Source organism: Sus scrofa, chromosome 3 (genome assembly GCF_000003025.6).
Source record: "Sus scrofa isolate TJ Tabasco breed Duroc chromosome 3, Sscrofa11.1, whole genome shotgun sequence".
In the NCBI taxonomy this organism is placed as follows: domain Eukaryota; kingdom Metazoa; phylum Chordata; class Mammalia; order Artiodactyla; family Suidae; genus Sus; species Sus scrofa.
This window is the reverse complement of record NC_010445.4, coordinates 24,951,397-24,976,923: the sequence shown is the minus strand read 5'-3', so window position 1 is coordinate 24,976,923 and position 25,527 is coordinate 24,951,397. Positions and strand designations below refer to the sequence as shown.

Sequence of the window (25,527 nt, the reverse complement as noted above, 5' to 3'; positions counted from 1 at the left end):
TATTGAGCTTTTCCTCCCTATTCGGCACTGTAGTGACAGGGTATTAATTTGCATAACAAACTAACCCAAAACTTAGAAACTCAAAATAGCCACTATTTATTTAGCTCTCAATTCTTTGGTTTGGAAAATTGGCCTGAGATCAGCTGGGTGGTTCTGGTATCATTAGGGGCCATTATTCTATCTATTTTACAGTGGAGAACTTGAGGCTCAAATAGATTTGCTGAAAGTCTCAAGATAAATACACAGAAAATCTGGCGACTCCAACTGAGGCCTGTTTAAACTCCAAAGTCCAGGCTCTCAATCATGATTACTATACCCCTTCAACTGGATATGTGACCAAGCTGGTTCCAATGGCATCCATTCAACCTCGCTCTAAATGGTGACCATGAAGACACACCTCATCCCTGAAAGCTGTTTCTTGGGGACTGGGAAACTTAGAAGGAATATGGAATAGGTATGTATTCCATAGGCCAACTGTCAGTATGGAAAATGTAATTTTACCTATATATGGATCAAGAGGGCAACTTCAAATAAGAGAACCATACTGAATACCTGGGGAAAAACAGTCTCTTCTTCTCCAAGTAATCATTCAGCCCCTTCTGGATGTCCTCCAACAGAAGGTTGGCTTCTTGAAGCCTCTCAGCCATCCGTGGTTGGTCTGCTGCCATCAGAACCCTGGTATCCTTCACCTAGGTTCCATAAAAAAGGTGAGAATCGCCATGGGATTCCTAGACTCTGAGAGTGGTTATTGTAATGTGTGTGTGACCGCCCAATGGCTAATGACCTTCCTATCCTGCTAATTGCTTCCTAATCTCTTTCCTAATCCCACAAAGCTGATTGCGCATATAACATGAGCCTCTTCCTCTGCCTGACTGGGCTGAGACTGGGCACCTGAAACCAACCAAGCCAATTATATTTTAACTACTGGGATTTTGGAATTCAGACCATGACATTCTATACTGGTCTGGGCTGGTCTCTGGAATGATGGGGCTTTGCTGCTGTGTGAGGATCATGTGTCATCATGGGACCCAGTGGCAGACCAAGCCAGTTTACAGAGAGAGAGTGAAGAAGACACAGAAAGAGCACCATGTGAATTCCTCAGAGATTTCTGGGTTCTAGGTCCATCTTTGTGAGGCCTGGCTGTACTTTCATTCTCCCTTTTTTTTTTTTTTTTTTTCTCTTTTTCTTTCTCAGCCACACCCATGGCATATGGAATTTCTTGGACGAGGGATCGAATCTGAGCCACAGCTTCGACCTATGCCACAGCTGCAGCAACAAGAGATCTTTAACCTACTGCTCCACAGCAGGAACTCTGGCCTGGGCTCTACTTTCTGCCCTCAGGTCTTTTTCTTTGAGCTACCCTAAGAGGGCTTCTGTAAGTAAGCAATGAAAGAATCTTATCGACTATACAGTTGGAGGAAGTAGGATATCATGAAAACTGACGCAACTGGTGGGCAATATAAACTCCCATTAGATAAATTCCCTCAAGATAAATGCTTCTTCTTCTTCTTCTTTTTTTTTTTTTTTTAAAGACAAATGCTCTTAAAGTCAGCCCCCACTTAAGCATACTTGACTTCAAAAAGGAAAAAAGATACCATCTCTCAATTGATGTTCCTGGTTGCTTTGTAAACCCAGTGAACTCATCCTTCAAGGCTTGTTTCCAAAGTCACTCACCTCCTTTGGAGGGCTTCCCTGACACTCCCAGGCAACTAAAAACTGTTTTAAAAATTGTTTGCACATAATTCTTCTTTTTTGTTTTTTTGCTTTTTAGGGCCACACCTGCAGCATATGGAGGTCCCTAGGCTGGGGGTTGAATCCTATACCAGAGCCACGGCAGCATGGGATCAGAGCTGTGTCTGCAGCCTACACCACAGCTCACAGCAATGCTGGATCCTTAACCCACTGAGAGAGGCCAGGGACCGAACCAGCAACCTCATGGTTCTCAGTCTGATTAATTAACGACTGAGCCACGATGGGAACTCCTGTTTGCACATAATTCTACTATGACTTTTATTTATCCAAGCCTGTCTCCTCATAAGACAGTGAATTCTATTAAGGAAAAAATCATACATATTCTGGTCATTTTCAAGTATTTTTTGACTCCTAATGCAATTTCTGGGTCATCTTAGGTACTGAATAAACAACTGTTAAATAACTGAGTAAATGAATATAGAGAATTATCTGAATTCTAAAATGATTCTCAATCTATAAAAGTTTTATTTCATTATCCTATAATGAATAAAGTCTTCTACCTCATTGGGAATGAGAACTAAATTATCTAAACTGCTATTAGTTACCTTTACAAAGGTGGGACTTCAAAAGGCCTCTACTTTTCCTATTTCATATTTCCATGTTTGAACTTTTTCTTTTTTTAAATTTTTTATGGCTGTACCTGCAACAAATGGAAGTTTCCAGGCTAGGGATCAAATTGGAGCTGCAGCTGAGGCCTACACCAGATCTGAGCCACATCTGCAACCTACACTGCAGCTTGCAGCAAAGGATACTTAACCCACAGAGTCAGACCAGGGATTGAACCCACATCCTCACAGAGACAATGTCAGGTCCTTAACCCACTGAGCCACAATGGGAACTCCCTGTGTTTGAATTTTTAATAACAATAACTTTTGAAATTAGAAAAAATTTATAAAGATATTGAATTTGCAAACGTCTAGTTTACTTATAGGTTTCATGGGACAGGGTGGCATTGCATCCCACATTCCTGATGATGAGATATGCTAGGGAGTAAAAACTCACGGCTTGGGACATGAGTGATTTCCAGTAACTATCAACGATGGCAAACTTCCTGCCCTCTTCTGGCATTTGGGCTATGATGTCCTCTGAACTGAAGATTGGTTCCAGGTACAACCAGGTGGCTTGGCATTTTAACCAGGCATCCAAAATTTCCTGCACACGAACCAACTTTTCTTCCCACTTCTGCAAATTTAGCATGTCATATCTGAATCATTAACATGGCCCGCTGCATCACAGGCCCACCGACTAAACAGATAGATAGATTCATTAATTTATTCACTCATTCACTTGTTCAACAAATACTTATTGAGTGCCCATTATGTTCTGGTCACTCTTCTAGGCACAGTGGATATAGCAATGAAAGAAAAAAACAAGAGTCTTTGCTTTTGTGGAGTTCTGTTCTTAGTGGAATAATAATAATAAAACAACCACAGTAACAGTAATAGTTATAAGGCTTATTCTGTGACAATTGATGGCCTGAGTGCTTTATGTATGCAAAGGCAATTTAATCCAACAGATTTATGAGGGACATATTATTACAAAATTCACTTTATAGATGAGAAACGAATACAGAACAGTTGAAGTAACTTGTTCGAAGTCACACAACTAATAAGAGGCAGAGTCAGAATTTGAACCCAGGGAGTCTGGCTTGAGTCTGTGCCCTTAGCCTATCCCACTTCTACGAACAATGAGCAAAGGAGGCCAAACCTTGCATGGTTTATAGTCCAGATTATTATAGCCCACAAGATAGTTGCCAAATGTATTTCTGTTTGATGCATTCACATCATCTCATTTTCTCATTTAACATTAAGCAGACTGTTACAAAGGCTTACTTGGATAGTTATTACTTTTAGCTTTTTGTTTTTTTCCAATCAAGAGAAAGTGAGTGTGTCTGTTAACTGAACTTAAAACTGAACTTTCCCCTCCTCGAAGAAACCCAGAGTTAATAGGGCATCACAAGGCATTCAAACTTCAGCTCCTCTTACCCGGCATTCTGCTTCTATTGGTTTGATGAATGGAGAGCCACACATGGTCTGGGTCTTTATCACGTGATCATCCAGTAGCAGTTGAATGTCATCAACTGAACACAAGATGCTTGTATCCTGCAAATAAAAACGACCCGCCCTGTCAAAATCGCAAGACCACTCCCCTCAACTTTTCATCATGATCCGCAAAGGCCTCACAGCTCAGCCCTCCACCCCAGTGGGACATAGGAATCCATGTCTTGTCGGGGATGGAATTTCCATTTTCTTCATTGAAAATATCCTTAAAGACACTTTTCTACCTCCTTTGCAGAAATCAAATATGGTCCAACCCTAGACCTGCAACTAGCATCTGTTGCAGGGAGGAAGAGTTCTGTTCCCTTCCGTATGTTCCTGACTCTCTATTCATTTCTTTCCTGGCTCTCCCTCAGGTAGAATCAGCTGCTAATCTGGTTAGGCCTCAACCTTGGTTCCCAAACTGTGTGCCCCAGGGCACTGCAGCAAGTTCACAGGAAATAACTGTGGTTACTCAAAAATAAAATCCAAATGTTTTTCTTTCAATTTATATGTTTTTTTTTTTTCCAGACTGTTGTTAAGCTGATGGACACAAATACTTTTAAGCTGTTTGAACCTAATTATTTCAAAAAACAAAGCTGTTAAGTATTTCTTTTGAACTAGGGAAGGGAACCATGAAAAAAAGTACTCAGACACCAAGAGCACTGTGAACCAGTTTGGGAACCTCTGACTAAACAATTATTGGGCCATATTTTGCTACTAGTTAAGGTGCCTTAAAGGTCAGCCCCTTTTCCTCCCGGACTTTGAGGCAAGCAAGCTGATAAGTCCCCTCGTGGCAGGTCTGGTCTTCCTCGTTTCTGTTTCACTTCCTTCAAGCCTACATCTGTGTGGTTAATCTGGAGCTAGGATATATTCTCTCATCTACCTTATACTAGTAGCTCTGCACTGGGAGGTGTGTCCAGCTATTAATAAAGTAGTAGTTTGACTCCCATCTTGCTGTTGATCCTAGGCTACTTGAGTCAAAAACTGCGGAGGAGTTCCCATCGAGGCGCAGCAGAAATGAATCTGACTAGGAAACATGATGTTGCGGGTTCAACCCCTGGCCCAGGATCCAGCGTTGTCGTGAGCTGTGGTGTAGGTCGAAGGTGTGGCTAGGATATGGCGATGCTGTGGCTGTGGTGTAGGCTGGCAGCTACAGCTCCGGATTCGACCCCTAGCCTGGGAACCTCCATATGCCACAGGTGCAGCCCTAAAAAGACAAAAAGACAAACAAAAGCAAAAACAAAAATCTCCAAGGACTGGTATAACTAGATATAACTGAGCCGTTACCAGGCCCCCCGACTTAATTCCTCATCTCAGTTCACAGCCTCTAGCAGTAATGAATCCAATCAGACTGTGTAATACCAAGTTGCTGGGACCTGCGTGGCCCGGTCTTACTGGGAGAAGCCCTCAGTTCTCCTCCCTCACTATAGGGAGTGAGGCTCGTCTATAGTTGGCTCGTCTATAGTTCTTAGCCAAGTGAAATCAAGGCCTCTTGGAGTTCCCGTCGTGGCGCAGTGGTTAACAAATGCGACTAGGAACCATGAGGTTGCGGGTTCAATCCCTGCCCTTGCTCAGTGGGTTAAGGATCCGGCGTTGCCATGAGCTGTGGTGTAGGTTGCAGACGCGGCTCGGATCCCAAATTGCTGTGGCTCTGGCGTAGGCTGGCAGCTACAGCTCCAATTAGACCCCTAGCCTGGGAACCTCCATATGCCGTGGGAGTGGCCCAAAGAAATAGCAAAAAGCCAAAAAAAAAAAAAACCAAAAACAAATAAACAAAAAAAAACAAGGCCTCTAGACAAAGAGGAAAAGAAGTCACAAAGGGTAACATGCATTCCAGTGGGGAGGGATGTACAGGAGCCTTTGCTTTAGTTTTAGTTCTCAATCCACACTGTGCTTGAGAAAAACCACAAGTGCCTTAAAAATAAAGATGCCCAGGCCAGGAATGGTATTGTGATTTATAATAAGAAATGCATATTTGGTCTTTGCCCCTTTTGCTGGTGCAGTTCCTACAATCCTTGGAATTTCCTAAGGGATGAGAGCAATAAAAAGTGTCTTTTGTTTTGTTAATGAGGTGACTTGTAGACCAAACCTATGGTTGGGGCCAAAGAGCCAATCCTGTGATTAGAGGGTTGGGACTTTCAGTCCCACCATCCTGACCTCCTGGGAGAGGAAGGGGTACAGAGATTGAGTTCACTCACCAATGGCCAATGGGTTAATCAATTATGCCAATGTAACGAAGCCTCTAGAAACACCCCAAAGGAGAGCATTCAGAGAGCTTCTGAGTTGACGAACATGTGGAGATTTGGGGAGAGTGGTGTGCTCAGAGAGAGCATGGAAGCTCCGTACCCCTCCCGCCACACCCTGCTCTGTGCACCTCTTCTCCACCTGGCTGCTCCTGGGTTCTATATCCTTTCCTAATAAACTGGTGACCTAGTAAATAAACTGTTTCTCTGAGTTCTAATAAATTAATTAAACCCAAGGAGGGTTTGTTGTGACCTCCAATCTATAGCTGGTGGGTCAGAAATACAGGTGATCACCTGGGCTTGAGACTGGGATCTGACGTGGGAGGTGAGAGGGTTTGCAGCCTTGTAGGATGGAACTCTTAACCTGTGGATCTGATGCTGTCTCTAGGTAGACAGTGTCAGAATTGAGTTGAGTTGTAGGACACCTAGCTTGTGTCAGAGAATTGCATGGTGGCGTGGGAATCCCACCCACTCATCCCCGACACACACATGGAATTGAGAAGCACCGCTTTAAGAGCTATTGGTCTACAGGATGTGAGTTTCAGCCTGTGGTCACCATGATGTACTGCTCACCCAAGCAGCAAGCCCTCCCACTCATCATGCATCCTAAGAGCAAGCCAGACCCAGGAGATAGCTGAGCAAATCCTTTAGGCATAGGTACCCTCGCATGTACTCTAGGAACTTAAATGTTCTACAATGCCAGTGACAAGAAAGAAGTGTACACTCTTGCTATTCAGAGACCACAGCTTTGATATTATTTGGGAGCTTGTTGGATGTGCAGAAACTCAGAACATGCACTTTAGAAAGATCCTCAGGTAATTCCGACACTTAATATAATAACACCGGAGATGTGCTAAGCATTCTCTACTTCAGGTATGCTTTTGAGGGACTTGGGGTGCCCTCCCCAGGAAAGGCTAATTCAGGAGTCTTGTCCATCTCCTTCTCAAGAGAAAGATTGTTGCTCTGAATCAAAAGGCCATTTGAAAGCACATCCCTCTGTGGTGGTGCCCGGGAAGAAGGCTGACTGGCAAAGGAAGGCAGATAGGAGACAATAAACTAATGGGACGGCACGGTGACTGCAGACAACAACACTGTATTAAAAACTTCCAAGCTGATTAGGACACTAGACCTTAATTATCCTACCACAAAAAAGGAAAGAGGAGATGATGGGAGGTGACAGAGGTGTTAGCTAGGGGAGTAATCATGTTGCAACATTCAAATGGATTAAATCAACACGTTGTACACCTTAAACATACACAATGTTATATGTTGATTATATCTCAAAAAATTTTTTTGTCTTATTAGGGCAAATATACATATGGAGGTTCCCAGGCTAAGGGTCTAATCAGAGCTGTAGCCACTGGCCTACACCACAAGCACAGCAACACCAGATCTGAGCCATGTCTGTGACCTGCACCACAGCTCACGGCAATGCTAGATCCTTAACCCACTGAGCAAGGCCAGGGACTGAACCTGCATCCTCATGGATCCTAGTCAGATTTATTTCCACTGAGTTAAGATGGGAACTCCTAAATTTTTTTAAAAAACGGTGTAAAGGATCCTTCTTGCTTGAGTTGTTGCAATTCTTTTATGGCCACACCTGTGGCATATGGAAGTTCCTGGACTCGGGGTCAAATTAGAGTTGCAGCAGGGGCCTATGCCACAGCTTGTGGCAATGCTGGATGCTGAGCAAGGCCAAGGATCAAACCTGCATCCTCACGGAGACAACGCTGGGTACTTAACCCCCTGAGCCACAGTGGGAACTCTTTGCTGCAATCCTGAATGAATCCCTCTGTAATTTACTACATAATAAAAGGGTTGCTCTCCAGGGGCTGGACAGGTGAACTGAGACTTACAGTGTCCCTGTACTTCACAAAGTTGAAGGTCATGCTAGCCCAGTCTAACTTCATTTTCTCCAAGTTTTTCTCCAAAGAGTATTCCTTACTGGCAGCTGCACCAATGGGTTCAAGTCTAAAGAGAGAACACAGAGACAGTAACATCAACAGGAGGAGGCAGCAAAACCACACCAAAGGAGGAGTTTCAGCTCAGTCTCTAGAGAAATTTAAAAACAGCCCTTCCTTTTACTAAAATGTTTACCATCTTACTCTAATATTTACTAGCTATCTCCAGTGACGTTTGGAGCTGTGTTATGGGCTGAATTGCATCCCTCCAAAAACTGTGTGTTGAGGTCCTAACCTCCCTCCCAGACTGGACCTCAGAATGTGAGGTAACCTATTTGGACTCAGGGTCTTTAAAGAGGTAGTTAAATTAAAATGAGGTCATTAAGATGGGTCCTAATCCAATATGACTGGTGCCCTTATAAGAAGAGGAGAGTAAGACACAGACACACACAGGAAGTGGCATCTGCAAGCCAAGGAGAGAGGTCTCAGAAGACATCAATCCTGCCCAAACCTGGATCTTGGACTTCAAGCCTCCAGAACCATGAGAAAATAAATTTCTGTTATTTAAGCCACTTAGTCTATGATATTTGTTATAGGAGCCCTAGACAACGAACACAAGGTGAATAATTCTTTGTTGTGGGGACTGTCCTGTGCTCTGTAGGATGTTTAGCTGCATCCTTGGCTGCTATCCACTAGATGACGGTAGCTGACTCCCCCCAGTCTCCACCCCTGGTCACTGCGGCAACCAAAACTGTCTCCAGAGAACCAATCTACAAAACAGAAACAGGGGAGATCCTGTCGTGGCTCAGTGGTTAACGAACCCGACTGGTGTTCATGAGGACACAGGTTCGATCCCTGGCCTCGCTCAGTGGGTTAAGGATCTGGCGTTGCCGTGAGCTGCGGTGTAGGTCTCAGACACAGCTCGAATCCCGCATTGCTGTGGCTGTGGTGTAGGCTGGCAGCTGCAGTTCTGATTCAGCCCCTAGCCTGAGAACCTCCATATGCCATGGGTGTGGCTCTAAAAAGACAAAAGACAAAAAAAAAAGAAAGAAAGAAAGAAAGAACAGATTCACAGACATGGAGAACAGACTTGTGGTTGGCAAGGGGGAGGGGAGAGGGAGTGGGATGAACCGGGAGTTTGGGGTTAGTAGATGCAAACTATTATACTTACAATGGGTAGACAATAGAGTCCTACTGTATAGCACAGAGAACTCTATCCAATCTCCTGGAATAGACCATGATGGAAATACAATATGAAAGAGTATAATATATGTATAAAGAATGTATATACGTGTTTGACTGAGTTACTTTGCTGTGTAGCAGAATTGACACAACACTGTAAATCAACTATAACTTTTAAAAAACGTCTTCAGATAATGCCAAGTGTTCCAAGGAGGTTGAAATCCCCAGTTGAGAACCACAATTTTAAGGCCTTTTTCCATTTTCATTACTCCTTATTACTCCCATTTACTTCAGAATTATTATCCTGACTTATTCATATCCTAGAACTTCTGTTAATTTATAAGATCCTTTTACTCTACTCCCTGTCTCTATCTTTTAAAAAAACACTTTCTCCCAGTGTAATGGGTCCATCCCTCTATATGTTACGTAGGAGAGCTGGATCCTAAACCCAGGTATGGCCAAAGAATTGAAAAGCAAAGTCCTTGGAGGAAAGAGGAAGGATTTTTCTTTATGTCTCAGCACATGGCTTCCTTGGCCATCCGATCTTTACTTCCAGATTACAAAACTGAAGCTCAGAGGAAGCAGGTGACATGTCCAAAGCCACACACACAGCTGGGGAGTGCTAGAACCAGGTCTAGATCCCAGATCCTCTGACTCCTAACCTGGTGTTCCCACCTCCTCCACTTTTTGCCTTCTCCCTTCTCTTTATCAGGGGACCAATACAATGGCTCACATGTGGTCAGCCAAATTGGGCAACTCAACAGAGCAGAAAGCCCTCATTTAGCTTCATGCAGGGAGGTAGAAGAGGCATGGATAATGCTAAACAGTGGCTGATCAAGACCTCAGCAGCCTGGTCATCATCCTAAATGTGGCCTTCTTAGGAGACAACTGAAATGAGTAGGTCTAGAGAGAACAATGAAGGCAGGTGCCAACCCAGATGAGTAGGAGACAAACAGACTGGCCTGTGGCCATGACCAAGTCACTTGACAGGCCTTCGGTCTCCATCTGCTCATATCAGGGGTTGCTGGTATAATTAAAGAAGATAAAATGCTTGTAACATGCCTTACGGCTTATAATTATGCAAATCATTACACAGGGGAGGGATTCATGGGATTGGGTGTCCACAAACTATAGCAAGAGTTGACCTTACCCAAATGTGTTAAAGATGCTTGCTAACTATGGGCTGTGATAAAACTGACTTAACTATGGGCTGGTGGGAATATCACACCTGCCTAAGAGGCAGTAGCTGAGAACTAAGGTGTTCAATCATTAAGGGAACATGTCTTATCTCATAATCCTCACAATAACTCCAATCACCTATTATTATTCCCATTTTACAGATAAGGAGACTGGAGCACACAGAGGTAAACATCTTGGCCAAGGCCTCACCACTTCTGGATTTGTCACAGCTGAGCACGCTGGCATGAAGTATGGCACAGCGGCTGTGTGTTAGCTCAGTCTCTGTCTCTGCAGGTGGGTTTATCTTTTCAGACAGAAAAGGGTGATGGTCAAGGCTCTGAAGTCAGGTAGCCTGGACTCACTTTTGGTGTTTTTAGTTACTACTGTGATTTCTGGAGCGTTCATCTCTCTAATCAATTAATTTCCTCATCTGTAAAATGTGAATAAAATTAGCTAGAATATTAGGGAGCTATGATAGATAAGTTGGTTAATGTACATAAAACGCTGAGAGCAGCATAAGTGTTGTAGAGCTGGTATTTCTTGGGAACATCTTATTGGGCAAAATGAGGTCCTTTAAGAAAATAACATAACCCTGGTGAAAATTCACATGCCTCTAGGCCTGCTCATTAGAGAGGGATAGGGAGAGACTCAGGGTGGACCTTAAGAGGTTAACTCAGCTTATAAAAAGTCCAGATGGGTAAGATAAGGAGGCAAGTGGTAATTTACGTCCTTTCAGGTCTCTCAAGCTGAAGCTGTCACTAGCGGGAATGAGCCAGGGAATAGGGTCAGGCCTTGGGGTGGGGCAACATGAGGTCTCCCCCATGGGTTGGTGGGTCAGGATCATTAAAAAAATTAAAATAAAAAAAATAAAGAGGGATAGTAGTGGTGGTGCTGGAGGGGTCATCACAGCATTCACGGAGCAGACAGAGAGACAGGCCTGGAAGGACCTTAGATTAGACTTGCTCTGCCCCAGTGTGAAGGTGCAAACTTTCCAACTCTAGTTAAGAATCATTATCGCCTAGAACACTGCTGTCCATTTGAAATACACCATGAGCCACATATGTCATCATAAAGTTTCTGGTAGCCACATTTACAAAAGTAAAAGAAATACATTTAATTTAATAACGTATTTTTTAAGTCAATACAAAAATGTCATTTCAACATATAATCGACATTTAAAATAATTAGATATTTTTTTTCCTTAATAAGTCTTTGAAATCCAGCCTATATTTTACACATTCAGCACATCAAACTCAGAATAGCTACATTTCAAGGGCTGAGGAGTCACACATGGCTAGTGGCTCCTGCACTGGACAGTGCTGACCTTGATGGCTTGTTAAAACACAGATTTCAGGGTCCACCTCCAGAATTTCGGATTCAGTAGATTGGGATGGGGCCTGAGAACGCGCATGTCTAACAAGTTCCCAGGTGATGCTGGTGCAGCTGGTCTGGGGTCACGAGTCTGAGAGCCACACATGTTGAGTGAGAACCAAACCCAGTTGCCTAACAGGGTCTTTAGTCTTAGCAATACATCTCCCCACCCATCACCCTGAAGGAAGTGTGGAAAAACAAATGGGATCCTGAGAATCTCTGGTCTTAAAAATTGCTGTTCAAATAGTACAGATTCTCAAATTCCAGGGGCATTTGGGGAAGGATAGAAAGAAGTGAAGTGATTTCTCATTTGACTATACTTCATGGAATTTGAGAGCTCAGAGAACCACTCCTGTTTGTTGCTGTTGTTTGTTTAAAGAAGAGGAAACCCAGGCCCAGAAAGGTTAAATGGTTTTGCCCAAAGTCACTGAGACCTGGGCTTGGAACTCAAGTTCAAGGGACTTTTTAAAAAAATTTCTTTTTGAAATAAAATCTCTGACTCAATTTTCGAGTCATAATCTGACATCAACCCTGCAGCTGAAAACGAGAACTTCACTAGCAGCTAGTCAATCAGAATGAGAAAAGCAGCCTGCTACGAGGTCTTTCAGTCATAAATATTGTTGTGGGAACTGACAGATACTTTGACCAAAAAAACTCTCTGAAGGAAGGGAGAAGCCTTACTTTTCAATGAATTTGCCAAATCCAATTTCCAGCATGTTTGAGAGGGAAGTCGTTTCAGTGGGCTTTATTTCATAGCCGACAATCTCACTGATCTGCAAAGAGAAAAACAAGTGTGTATTGTCCAAGGTAGACTTTCTGCAATGACCAAAATGTTGTCCATCTGTGCCTTTTTGTGCAGGAGCCACCAGGCACACTCAGCTACAGAGCCCTGGAAATGTAGCTAGTGTGACTGAGGCACTGATTTTCCAATTTTATTTAATTTTACTTTAAATAGCTGCATGCACCTAGTGGCTACTGAATTGGAGGTTGCAGGTCTGAGGATTTGGGAGGCAGCCTAGGGCCACCTTGCATTGTGTCTAGTTTCCTGGGGGTTATTCTCCCACCAGGACTTGGCATGATGCAAACTCGTGAGCATCTTACAGGCTCACAACCAGATCTTGGTTGTTCTGTTCTCTCAGGGCTGCGTACAGAACAAACCTGGGGCTTGACAAAAGCTACAATAAGGGTTTGCTGAATAAAAGGAGGAGGAAGTTGTGAGTACATGGATCAGGCAGATCCCCACCTTCTGTGAAGAGAGGATGCTGGGAAGGAGGAAGTTCTCCTCCACCAAAATCTTCCTTCTCAATCCAGCTTGTTGGAAATGTTAGCATTCCTTGTGCCTCTTCCTTTCACATAAATATTACCTGAACCTTTCTTTTAAGTGAAAATACCCCTGAAAAAGGTCTTTGATGAAGTCTCCGACAGCTTTTGAGCACTATTCTTAGGGACTGAGACATCTGGGCAGTATGAAGGTTTTGTGTGCTCAAGAAGCGGATGCGGGCTGAGGGGAATGAGCTGCTGTAAAAAAAAACCCTCATCTACTGCCCAGTTTTGTCTCTGTCCAGCTCCATCAGGATGAAAGAATATCAGGGCAGGACGGGACATGAAAGATGAGTCACGTTGTCTTATTTAGCGCTGCGTTCTTGCAGCCTGGTATTCAGTAGGCATCAATTAAGTACTTGTGGCATGAAAAGCGTGGATGAACCAACTAATTCAAATACCTTCCAGGCTGGATTCTGAGGACACCTGGAGGACCATTAAGGTAATGGAAATAATAAAGATACTGAACATTTATTGAGGGCTTACTATGTAGGCAACTGTTTTAAAAGCTTTACATACTTATTTCATTCTCCCAACATGGTGAGGAAGGTACCAATGTGTCATCATTCCTGTTTTACATAGAAAGAAACTGAGACAAAGAAATTAAGTCTCTGGTCTAAGACCATCTCTCTAATAGACCCTAAGAGCCATTGCAGAATAGGGATTTGGATCCAGTTCTGACTCCAAAGCTTTCATCCATCACATGCTAGTGTTTCCTGCAGGTCTTCTATGTATAACTGTGCAGGTTATACACTGGATAAACCCTAGAAAGTACAATTCACACTGTACTGCACAAAAGTAGCAGTCCCTAGAGCACAATCTGCACAACTGCTCCTGGTAGCCCTAGGCTCGCATTTATTCTCTAGTACCTAAAAATATGGCTTAGAACAACACACTCTCTCTGGGTTTAAATGACACAACTGTGTAAAGCACCTCGCCTAGTACTTGGCCTATGGAAGGACTCAGAGGCCTGTAGTTTTATTTTTTAAATTGCTTTTGTTTGTTATAGAGATTAACAAGGCATCTGATTTTCTACGAGCCTGAAGTTATGCCATCCAGTACATAACCACGAACCCCTTGTCACCATTGAGAATTTGCAGTGTGACTAAATCTACATGGAGTTGTGCTGTAGGCAAAAGCACACCCTATTTCAAAGACTTAGTAGGGAAACTGTAATGGGAGTGATCACATTAACACTTTTATATTGCTTGACTATTGACCTGACAATGTTTTAGAGAAGTTTGGTTAAATAGGTTCATAAAATTCACTTCACCTGTTTACGCTTTTAAAGAACGTGGCTACTAGAAACTTTAAAATTGCACATATGCTCGTGTTATAGTTCCACTGGGCAGCAGTGCCCTAGAGGGCCAGCTCCAGTACTCTTCAGTGCTATGTTACCGTGTTCTATCTTGTTTTAAGCCACAGTATCAGCAAAGTCTCTGTCTCAAACACAGAGACTAGTCTTTCCTGCCTAAGTTCTGGGTAATGGTCAGAAATCCTAACACAACCCCCTCATGACCCCAGAAGATTCATTTTGTAGTCTTGAAAGCTAAAGGTGGTTTAGCCTGCAGAGCCTTCCCCAGAACCAAATCTGTGCCCAAGGGTCTCCGGAGTTTGGCATTAGAACAGAGGATGCTTCCCCAGAGGCTGTCACTAGAGTGACTTGTTGTGTGACCTACAATGCAGGTGGGAATGGGGGCAGCCCTGAGTGTATCTGGTGGCCTTTGCCCTTTCTGAGCTTACCTGTGACACTTCAGCCCACTGAGACTCCCCACTGTAGGTGCTCTTTATTCAGATGCCACCTTCCCTCTTATCTATGGTAACTGACCATACAGTAACTTACCTACAGTAAGTGGATTACAGTGTACTCCACTCTTACCTGTCACTTACTGCCCCCTACTGTCCACTCCTCTCCCTGACCTGATATTTCTCGTCCCCTTTTCATCCATCAGGCCTGAGTGAAAAAGACCTAGATTCCAATTCTCTTCCCCACCACTCACTGGCCACATGACAATTTATTGTCCCTACTTCAATGGGTTGTTGGGAGGATGAAATGAGAGAATCTATATAAAGTATATAACAGTTCCCAGGGCATAGCTGGTATGCAATACACTTTAACTGTCAATGTTATTATGACTTTAATTCCAGGGAATTTTTTTACCCCCCAATTTGTCCATCTAAGTGGCCTATAAATGAAAATTTTTAGTGTCTACGAATGGTTAGGATTCTTTTTGTCTTTTTAGGGCAGCACCCATAGCATATGGAAGATCCCAAGCTAAGGGGCGAATCGGAGCTGCAGCTGTTGGCCTACACCATAGCCACAGCCACAGCCACATGGGATTGGAGCTGCATCTGCAACCTACACCACATGTCACAGCAACACCAGATCCTTAACCCACTGAGAGAGGCCAGGGATCGAACCTGCGTCCTCATGGATACTAGTCAGATTTGTTTCTGCTGAGCCATGGCAGGAACTCCAATGGTTGGGATTCTTAAATTTCCCATGTGTGAGAACAGTGTCATCAAAGGGGAAGCACCAGATGGAGGGGGTGTTTTTCTGAGTCCCCTGGAGCACTGTTTAAATGCCATTGATGAAGGCACTTTCTATAGTGCTATTTTAGGCAGAGACCTAGCATTGCTGCAGGGCACCTGTCTACCTAACTCCCTAACCCTCTGAATGGCTCAAAGTTCCAATCAGGCTAGGTCCACAGGAAGAGGCATGGCATACGTACCAAGTGAAGGCAGCTGCCCCTGTGCAGATCCCTCTCCTGGGGCAGCTCAAGACCAGAAGTCTCCCAGGGGACCTCCTCTGTCTTTCTTTACACCTTCTGCTTAAGTCTTGATTTTCAAGGCTTTCTGGGAACCTGAAAGCAGCTCCAATCTACAGAAAAATCCTGACTCTCTCATGTACCAGATCTCTGTTGTCCCAGGAGAGAGATGAGAATACCTCTAGCCACTGGGTGCAGGCTCCATTGACTGGAAGGTAATGGGTGTGCTCTCAGACTGAGTCCTTCTAGAGACAATGTCCTCAGTCTTGTGCATGGTTCACAGAGAGGGAATTCCAGGCCCAGGGAGAGAGGAATCTGCCTCTGGAGAGTCAGTTTCATCTCCACCTCCACACAGAGCAACTCCCTGGTAGAGACGACGTTTCAAGGCCCTTGAATGTGATGACTATTTTAGAAACACACTGAGTTCTCTCTTTTTTTTCTGCTTACTATTCACACCATATTTATATAACTCTCATACTTGGTTGCTTATAAAAATCCCACCATTTTTAGGGAGAATATTTGTTATTCTCATTTATAGACTCAAAAGGCTGAAAAAGACTGCACAGAGCCTGTCAGACAATACCACAGACAGCCCAAGCAGGAATCATCTGGCACTGTTAGGAGCCCCCAGGCATAGACGTGACTTTCTCTCCTGTGTGGCCTAGGACAAGGAAGAAATCCAGGCCCCTCCCATTGTAATTCCACATCCTGATCACCTTTTAGGACCCAGGGCAGCCATTTGCTTAGAAAAGCAGATAAGGAAAGCCTTTGTGGCCACTGGCTGGGACAACACTCAACCACCAGCAATGCAGTCCCTGGAGAAAAGGATCGACCTGTTTCTGGGGAGATGCAGGTGGTTATCCCCTTCCCTCAGAGGGCTGTCATCGCCTTACTCCCTCCTTTACTACCCGTTTGGCGTCAAGCAGCTTCTCCTTTCAGAAAGCAACAGCTTGACCCATCAATGGTCTCAGCTTCTCAAAGGGTTCCCAGGGCCAGGGACGGGTTGGGCTGGCTGGGGGTGGGCAGTGACAGGGACCTGCTGCCAATGCCGGTCTTTCATTCCTGGGTTGCAGGAAATGCTGAGGATAGGGATGTGCTGCTTGAATTTATCAATCTTGATTTTCACATTTTCTGCTAAGCGCCTGGGTGCAGGTACATCGGCTAGGGTCTTGGTCAATTTATACATCGTCCTCCACATATTCCCTACTTCCTCTGTGATTTCCTCAGCATTCAGTAGAAAGAGAGGCCCTGAAACAGAAAAGACGGGAGAGGGAAAGATCAGATCACCAAGCAGTGTTAGTCCTGTGGGCCTTTAATTCCCTGAATTTAGATCTGAGCCTATGGGATGGATGTGGAGCAAGCACCGGCTTTGGAGTTGGGTTTGAAACCTCTACTTAGCCAGTGAAGCCCTGGGCATGGTGACTGAACTGTTCTAAGCCCCAGCAGTCTCACCTGTGACACAGGAGTAATAACAGATGCCTTGGAGAGTGACTGTGAAAATTGTGTGAGATAAATAAGGCAGCTGACATAATGCCTGACATACAATGTACGTGTAGTTAGGGAATCAATTGTTAGGGGCTCTTGTCATGACTCAGCAGAAACAAATCTGACTCGCATCCATGAGGATGCAGGTTCGATCCCTGGCCTCGCTCAGTGGGTTAAGGATCCAGCATTGCAGGGAGATGTGATGTAGGCTGGTGTAGACACGGCTTGGATCTGGCATTGCTGTGGCTGTGGTGCAGGCCAGCAGCAACATCTCCAATTCGAACCACAGCCTGGGAACTTCCATATGCCACGGGCGTGGCCCTAAAAAGACAAAAAGAAAAAAACAAGAAAAAAAAAGGCAATCGATTGTTAGTATAAGTTGTAGATGCTCTTGTAGAAGCATCAAAGGGTGTGCCACAAATGCTGTGAAATATTAACAACTGGGGAGTGTGTATGAATAGGGACATGGGAGTTAACCGTATAGTTCTGACAGTTGTTATGTAAGTTTGAAAATATTTAAAAACAGATTATTTTAAAAACAGAAAATGACATCTCATTTATGGAAAAAACTTTACCAAAAAATTAATTTTTTTCTCCCCCTTTTCTTTTACAGGGCTCTTATAGCAGTCGGGTTTCACAGTCAGTCTATTTATGCTGCTGCTTCCTCCCCCTTTGATATTTCAAATTAGTATTAATGCTTGCTTTATGATGTTGCTAATTAACTCAAAAATACTGTTCTTTCAGGGTGGCCAAGACTAAATATAGATTCACTCACATAGCTTCATTAATTAATGACATGCTTTATCAAATTAGCATTTTTGTTAAGTAATAACATATTAAATTTTTTAGAAAGAAAATATGCATGACTTATGCAAGTCTGATTTACTATTTGAAAATCAAAATGTAATAAACTATATTAACAGTCAAAAGAAGGAAAATCACATGATAATGTACACTGATGCAGAAAAAGCTTTTGACAAAAATCCAATATTCATTCATGATTAAAAAAAACCCTCTAAACAAACTAGGAATACAAGAGAGCATCCTCAGTCTGATAAAGGAAGGGCACCTATGAAAAATCTACACTAACACATTTTTGTATTAACGTAAATTAATTAAATATGTATAGTTTTTTACATGTTAAGCATACTATAATAAAGTGGATCTAAAAAAATAAAAGCAAGAAATCCCACTATATTTAATGGTGAAAGATGGAATACTTTCTCCCTAAGATCAAAAACAAGGCAAGGATTTTCAGTCTTATAACTCAATAACGGAAAGATAGCTGGAAAAATCCCCAAACACTTGGAAATTAAACAACATACTTTTAAATGACACATGGATCAAAGAAGAAATATCAAGAGAAATTTAAAAATATGTTGAGGGAGTTCCCCTTGTGGCTCAGTGGCAATGAACCCAACCAGTATCCATGAGGACATGGTTCGATCCCTGGCCTCCATCCGTGGGTTGAGGATCTGATGTTGCCATAAGTTGTGGGTCGCAGACGCAGCTCGGATCTTGCATTGCTGTAGCTCTAGTGTAGGCTGGCAGCTGTAGCTCCGATTTGATCCCTAGCCTGGGAACTTCCATATGCTGTGAATGTGGCCCTAAAATATAAATATATATATATTTTGAGCTAAACGAAAATAAAAATTAACATTAAAAGTTGTGGGATATAGGGAAAGAAATATTTAGAGGAAAATTTATAGCACTGAATATATATTAGAAAAAAATGGAGGCCTAAACTCAATAATCTATGCTTCTACTTTAGGAAACTACTAAAATATGAGTAAATTAAAACCAAAGTAAACAGAAGAAAAGAAATAATAAAACCAAAATCTGATTCTTTGAAAAAAATCAATAAAATGGATAAATCTCTAGCTAGGCTAACCAAGTAAAAAGATAAGATACCAATTACATCAGAAATGAAAGAAGAGACATCACTGCACATCTCATGGACATTAAAAAGATAATATACAAATACCATGAAAAACTCTATGACCACAATTTTAATAACCTTGGTGAAAGAGACCAAATCCTTGAAAGACACAATTTGTCAAAATTCACAGAAGGTGAGACAGACAAACTGAATATATCTAGTTAAGAAATTGAATCATGGTTAATAATTTTCAAAACAGAAAGCATCAGACTCAGATGTGTTCACTGGTGAATTCTACCAAACATTTAGGAAAGAGAAAATACTAAATTTTCCACAATCTCTTATAGAAGACAGAAGCAGAGGAAACACTTCCTAACTTATTCTATTGGTCCAGCACTACCAAAACCAGACAAAGACACTATAAGAAAAGAAAACTAAAGACCAATATATCTCTTGAACACAGATGCAAGAATTGTCAACAAAATGTTAAGAAATTGAATCCAATAATATATTAAAAAATTACACACCACAATCAATTGGGATTTATTTCAGGTGTGTAAAGTTGTTTCAACATTCAAAAGCTGGTTAATATAATTCATTACATCAGCAGGCTAGTGAAGAAAAATCGTATGATCATATCAAAAGAGTCAGAAAATACATCTGAAAAAATGCAATACCCATTCATAATGAAAACTGTCAGCAAATGACAAATAAAGGAGAATTTCCTCAACTGGATAAACATCTACAAATACCTACAGCTGGAATTCCCTCTTGGCCTAATGGGTTAAGGATCAGGTGTTGTCACTGCTGTGGCTCTAGTTATAGCTGTGGTGTGGGTTTGATTCCTGGCCCAGGAACTTCCTCATGCCACAGCTAATGCCCCACTCCACCCCCAAAACCTACAGCTAACAACATACTTAATGGTAAGAAACAAGAATCTTTCTTGCAAAGTTCAGCAACAAAGCAAGTATGTCCCCTCTTATTACTCCTTTTTCAACACCTTTCTGTGGTAAGTGCTAGTTAGTGCAATAAAACAAGAGTAGAAAAAGACAGTACACAGATTGGGAAAGAAGACACAAAACTTTGCAGATGACATGATCATCTACATAGAAAATCTGAAAGAACCTATAACAAAGAAAACCTGCTAAAACTAATTCACAATTATAGCAAGGTTGTGGGATACATGGTTAATACACAAAAGCTAATTAACTTTTAAAATTAATATTATATATTAATAAAATTAATATATTATTAATGAATGGTGGAATTTGAAATTAAAAATATATCCATTTACATTAGCACCCCAACACTGAAATACTTAGGCATAAATATAACTATATATATATAGCATCTATAAGGAAAAACTCTAATGAGAGAAATCAAAGAAGAAAATAAATGGAGAAAAATTTAATGTTCATGGATAGGAAGAGCCAATATTTCAAGAAGTCAGTTCTTCCCAGCTTAATCTAAAGATTCAACAAAATCTCAATCGAAATCCCAGCAAGTGTTTTTTTAGATATCGACACATTGATATATATGGAGACACAAAAGGTCCAGAATAGCCAATATAATATTGAAGGAGAAGAATAAAGTTGGGGATTGACATTATCCAACTTCAAGACTTAACATATAGCTATAATAATCAAGTGTTGGTATTGACAGACGAATAGACATATAGGTCAATGAAACAGAATAGAGAGCCCGGGTATAAGATCCACAATAGTCAACTGATCTTTCACAAAGGAGCAAAGCCAATACAATGGAGAAATGAAGATTTCCGGCAAAGAGTTTTAGAACAACTGGATATTCGCATGTCCCACCCCACCCCCCCAAAGCAGATGTAGACTATACAGCCTTGACAAAAATTAATCAAAGTGGATTATGGACTTATATGTAAAATGCAAAACTATAAAACTTCTAGAGATAATATAGTAGAGAAGTAATACACAAAATATAAAAAGAAGATCTTTAAACCTAAGAAAACTATCATTATTGTATCCTGAAAACTGGCAAGAAAGATGTTCATCACTGTTGTGTTTATAATATTAAAGCACCAGAAATAAGCTAACGGCCCCAAGGGTCTCAGATTTTGTCCTCTGCTCTTACACACTCTCTCCAGGTGATGTCACAGATGACTTTCAATTGTACCCTTACACATCAATTCTTTCCCAATATAAGTCCCACCCCCACTGTAACAAGTCCAGATTGATAATACCCAACTGCAATTAAAATTCCCATTTGGATGTTTGCAGACACCAAACTCAGTGTATTCAAGCGTGTGTTTTTTTCCCCAAGAAATGTGTCATTTCTTTTCTTCATGATGGCATGATCCACCAAAATTCCCTCAGCTAATAATCTGGGATTCACTCTACCTGCTTCCCTCTCCTTCCTTGCTCCCTGCCCCATAAGAGATCAATCATTAAGTCGTGTTGACCCTACCTCCTCAATATCTTTCTAGCCTCCAGAGTCTAAAATAAAAGAAAGAGTTTACAGATATCCATGGCATTCTGGCCTTTCTTGCAGCAGCATAACAGGGAAACTGCCACTTTATTCTCCCACTATCTGCCCCTCCAAGTCACTACCCAATCCACGGCTCTGGATGGTTGCTATTCTATTCTACCCTGTTAATAGATCTAGTTCTTTGATCCCCACCTTCCATCATTATCACATCAGATAAATTTTACTATGGTTGCCTTAATCCAGAGTATGAGAATATAATAAAAAGTCTATCCAGTATCTGAAGTCTAAACCTTATTTCAGAACTGGCTGGGTTGAATCTGCTACCCCATCCCCATCCTGCCCCAGCAGAGTAAGACGGCGGCATACCATTCATCCATTCCTCCGATTTGATGCTAAACTGTAGGTCGTCACCCACAGCTGCTCATAAGGCACTTTGTTGGTTATCAAGGTTTGCAGAAGAGGGAAGGTACTCTTGTCCTTTTCCAACAGCTCTTCCTCCTTATTGATCAACTGCAGGGAAAAAAGGGGATGCTATTAATTGGGTGGGTGGTTCTGAACCCTAGAAGCCACCATGGCAAATTACTCAGGGCTTTGAAAACCAAGTTGAGGAAGATTGGTATTCATTTGGAGAGTAAGAGAGGAAAATAAAGCATGAACCCAAGCAAGAAGGTCCCTCTGCTACCTCTGAGAGCCATGGCAGCTGATATCTAGCTGGGTGAAATTTTCCATAATTTGCCACTTGCTCCATCTGTGCCATAACCATATCCCACTGTACCATATCCATATCCCCATTTTCTTAATTTTCATATGTGCTTTAACTGTTTACATAATGTTGCTTTCTTGTACTGAACTATCTCAAAAGTAAGAAATTTAACGATTAAAGAATTTAGTGGTGAACTTCAGAGCAAGTTACTTAGCTTCTCCAAGGCTTAGTTCTCCCATTTTAAATAGAGATAAATGAAGATAGTAATGGTACCCACCCCAAAGCTTTATTATGGATATTAAGTGATATAGCACATACGAAGTCCTCTGCACACTGTGCACATAACAAATGCTCAATATATGTGAGAAATTATTCCATTATAATTTCTTCTTTGTGTACTCAACGACTAACAAAAAAGTCGGTAAAATGTAGGTATGTGGAAAAAGGGAGTTGAAAGTACCAATGTAAGAAAGGTATTTTTATTTTTATTTCTTTTTTGTCTTTTTGCCTTTTCTAGGGCTGCTTCCGTGGCATACGGAGGTTCCCAGGCTAGGGGTCGAATCAGAGCTGTAGATGCCGGCCAACACCAGCGCCACAGCAACGTGGGATCCGAGCCGCGTCTGTGACCTACACCACAGCTCATGGCAACACTGGATCCTTGACCCACTGAGCAAGTCAGGGATCAAACCCGCAACCTCATGGTTCCTAGTCGGATTTGTTAACCACTGTGCCACGACAGGAACTCCAAGAAAGGTATTTTTAATACTATACACCTGGCAGGTAATGTTAGGAAAACAGAAAACCAAGGGCCAGAACCAGCGTGGCAGCAGAGAGTCATAAGTCCCCGACCTCAAATTCCACCAGTGCTTGATCTAGATTCTTTGAAAGCTCGTTTAACTTTTCAACATTGTTCTTCATTTCTTCTGCAGTCATCACTTCACGTTTCCTAAAGCCTTCCAGTTCCTTGTTGTAGCCCTCAAGCTTTGCCTCGAATTCGGAGCACCTGCAAGTAAAGACAGCCCAATCACATTTGGACTTTCCATTTTGTGATTTTCAAAACATCAGCACTGATGACTATGTTTAAGTCTGGAGAGAATGTGATCTTCTGAAACAATATATGTAAAACTTATGAATATCTGTTATCATATATAATTTATAATCCCACCTGCTGGAGGTAGCTACCGGGAACCTGTTGGTGATTAAATATCCACAGATAGTTCCCATATTGGTAAGTATATATTTTAAATATATTTATATTATATTTACACATATATGAATATGCATACATAAATTAATTTATCCGTTAGATATTTATTATTAAGTGTCTAATTCCAAGAACAGCTCTAGGCATTAGGAATATACTTGTGAGGTACACTATTAAGCTCTCTACTCTCATGGAGCTTATATTTTAGTTTGGGGAAACCCAGACAATAAATACACATGGATGGATAAATAAACGGATGGATGGATGGATGGATGGATGGTCAAATCCATACATAGATAAAATGAAATGAGATATTTCTGAGAGTGACAAATGCTTTGAAGAAAATAGAACAGGGCAGAATGCCTAGTGGATGGAAGTGGAGAGCTACATTAGCTCGAGTGAGTGGAAAGACCTTTCCAGAGATTTATCTACTTCATCTATACTGTCGACGAAATAGGTCTCAAATTTACTTTCCCCTTTTCCTGATGAGGGAGAATAACACAGTGTTAAGTGGACAGGTCCTAGAACTGGACAGGCTAGGTTCAAGTCCCTACACTGTGACATAGTAATTGAGGTTAATCAAGTCGCTAAACCTCTGTGTGCCTCAGATAAATAAAACAGGGATGGATAAAGTCTACTTTAGTATTTAATAAACTAACATATACAAAATGCTCACAATTAACTCTGGTAGCTAATAATCACTATAAAAGTATTTAGTCTTCTTCAGAAAGAGACTATCAATGCAGTTTTAATCTCAATTCTTTTCTGTATCCTGAGCACTTAGAAGAGTGTCTAGCATAAAACGATCAACATTCATTGGGTGAATAAGGGGATTTGCCATTGAGAACAGCTATAGTGACATAATATAAAATTGGCCGTTCTATGAAGAATACTTAATTCTGTGATGGCAGTTTTGATGTTCTCTTTTTCTTAAAAGTAATTTAGGAGCTAATTTTCAATGGTTTGATTTGGGTTTTATTTCTAATTGCACAGTGTGGTAAGTAGCCTCTGGTAAAGCTCCCAAAGATTCATGCCTTCTGGTATTTATAGCCTTGTGTAACTGTCTCCTCTTGCGTTTGGGCCAGACTTCATAACTCACTTCTAACAAAGAATATGGCAAAAGTGATAGGATGTTGCTTCCAAGATTAGGTTACAATTTTTCTCTTTCTCTCTCTCTCTTCCTTTCACTGAAGGAAGCCAGCTGTCATGCTGTGAGCTAGTTTATTGAGAGGCCCATACAGTGAGGACTAGAGGGACATTTCTGACCAACAGCCTATGAGGAACCAAATCCTACGGACAATCATGTGAGTGAGCCTGGATGTGGATCCAGCCCCCAGCTGAGCCCTTAGATGAGACTGCAGCCTTGGCTGACATTCCAATTGCAACTTCCTAAGAGACCTGGAGCCAGAGGTATACTGCTAAGCTGCACCTAGATTTCCAAGCTACAGAAACTGTGAGATAATAAATATTTGTTGTTTTAAGGTGCTATTTTTCAGGATGATTTATCATGCAGAAACAGATAATTAATACACACTATTATAACAGAATATGGCCAAAATAGTTTCTGCTTTCTTCAATTTTTTGGGGGGGGTCCTAACATATGGTCAATTTTTTGAAATGTTCTATGGACGTTTAAGAATAGTTTTTTTCCACTGTAGAATAGAAAGTTTGATACATAGTCAACAAATTAAGGTTCTTAATTATTTACTTCTATTTTCTCCTTATAGTTACATACCATACAAAGTAATTATAAAATATTCCTTGTGCTACACATTATATCCCTGTGCCATATTTTATAACTGACAGTACATACTGTCTCAAATTTTTTATAATCGCCTAGCACACTGCAGTTTCTGAAGTACTTTCATGTCCATCAAATATATACCTATACATGCGTGTCATTAGTAAACAGTAGACACGCAGAAAAGTAGTTTAACTAAATGAGTTCTATTAGTGGGCCCACCTGGAGTCTGTGGGAGAATAATGCAAGAATTTTAAAATGGTGGGTTGGTCAGAATTTTGTCAAGAAAGAGAATTCACT

At 41.6% G+C, this 25,527-nt stretch overlaps 1 protein-coding gene across 1 annotated transcript in view; it reads right to left on the bottom strand.

The window, feature by feature from the left end:
* Positions 1–25,527, bottom strand: part of DNAH3 (dynein axonemal heavy chain 3) — a 215,858-nt gene that overhangs the window by 150,094 nt on the left and 40,237 nt on the right. The window contains 9 exon segments of the mRNA XM_021086503.1: positions 553–689; positions 2,755–2,934; positions 3,738–3,854; positions 7,891–8,005; positions 12,349–12,440; positions 16,792–17,003; positions 21,946–21,978; positions 21,981–22,089; positions 23,132–23,285. Of these exon segments, the coding sequence (XP_020942162.1) occupies positions 553–689; positions 2,755–2,934; positions 3,738–3,854; positions 7,891–8,005; positions 12,349–12,440; positions 16,792–17,003; positions 21,946–21,978; positions 21,981–22,089; positions 23,132–23,285 (1,149 nt within the window).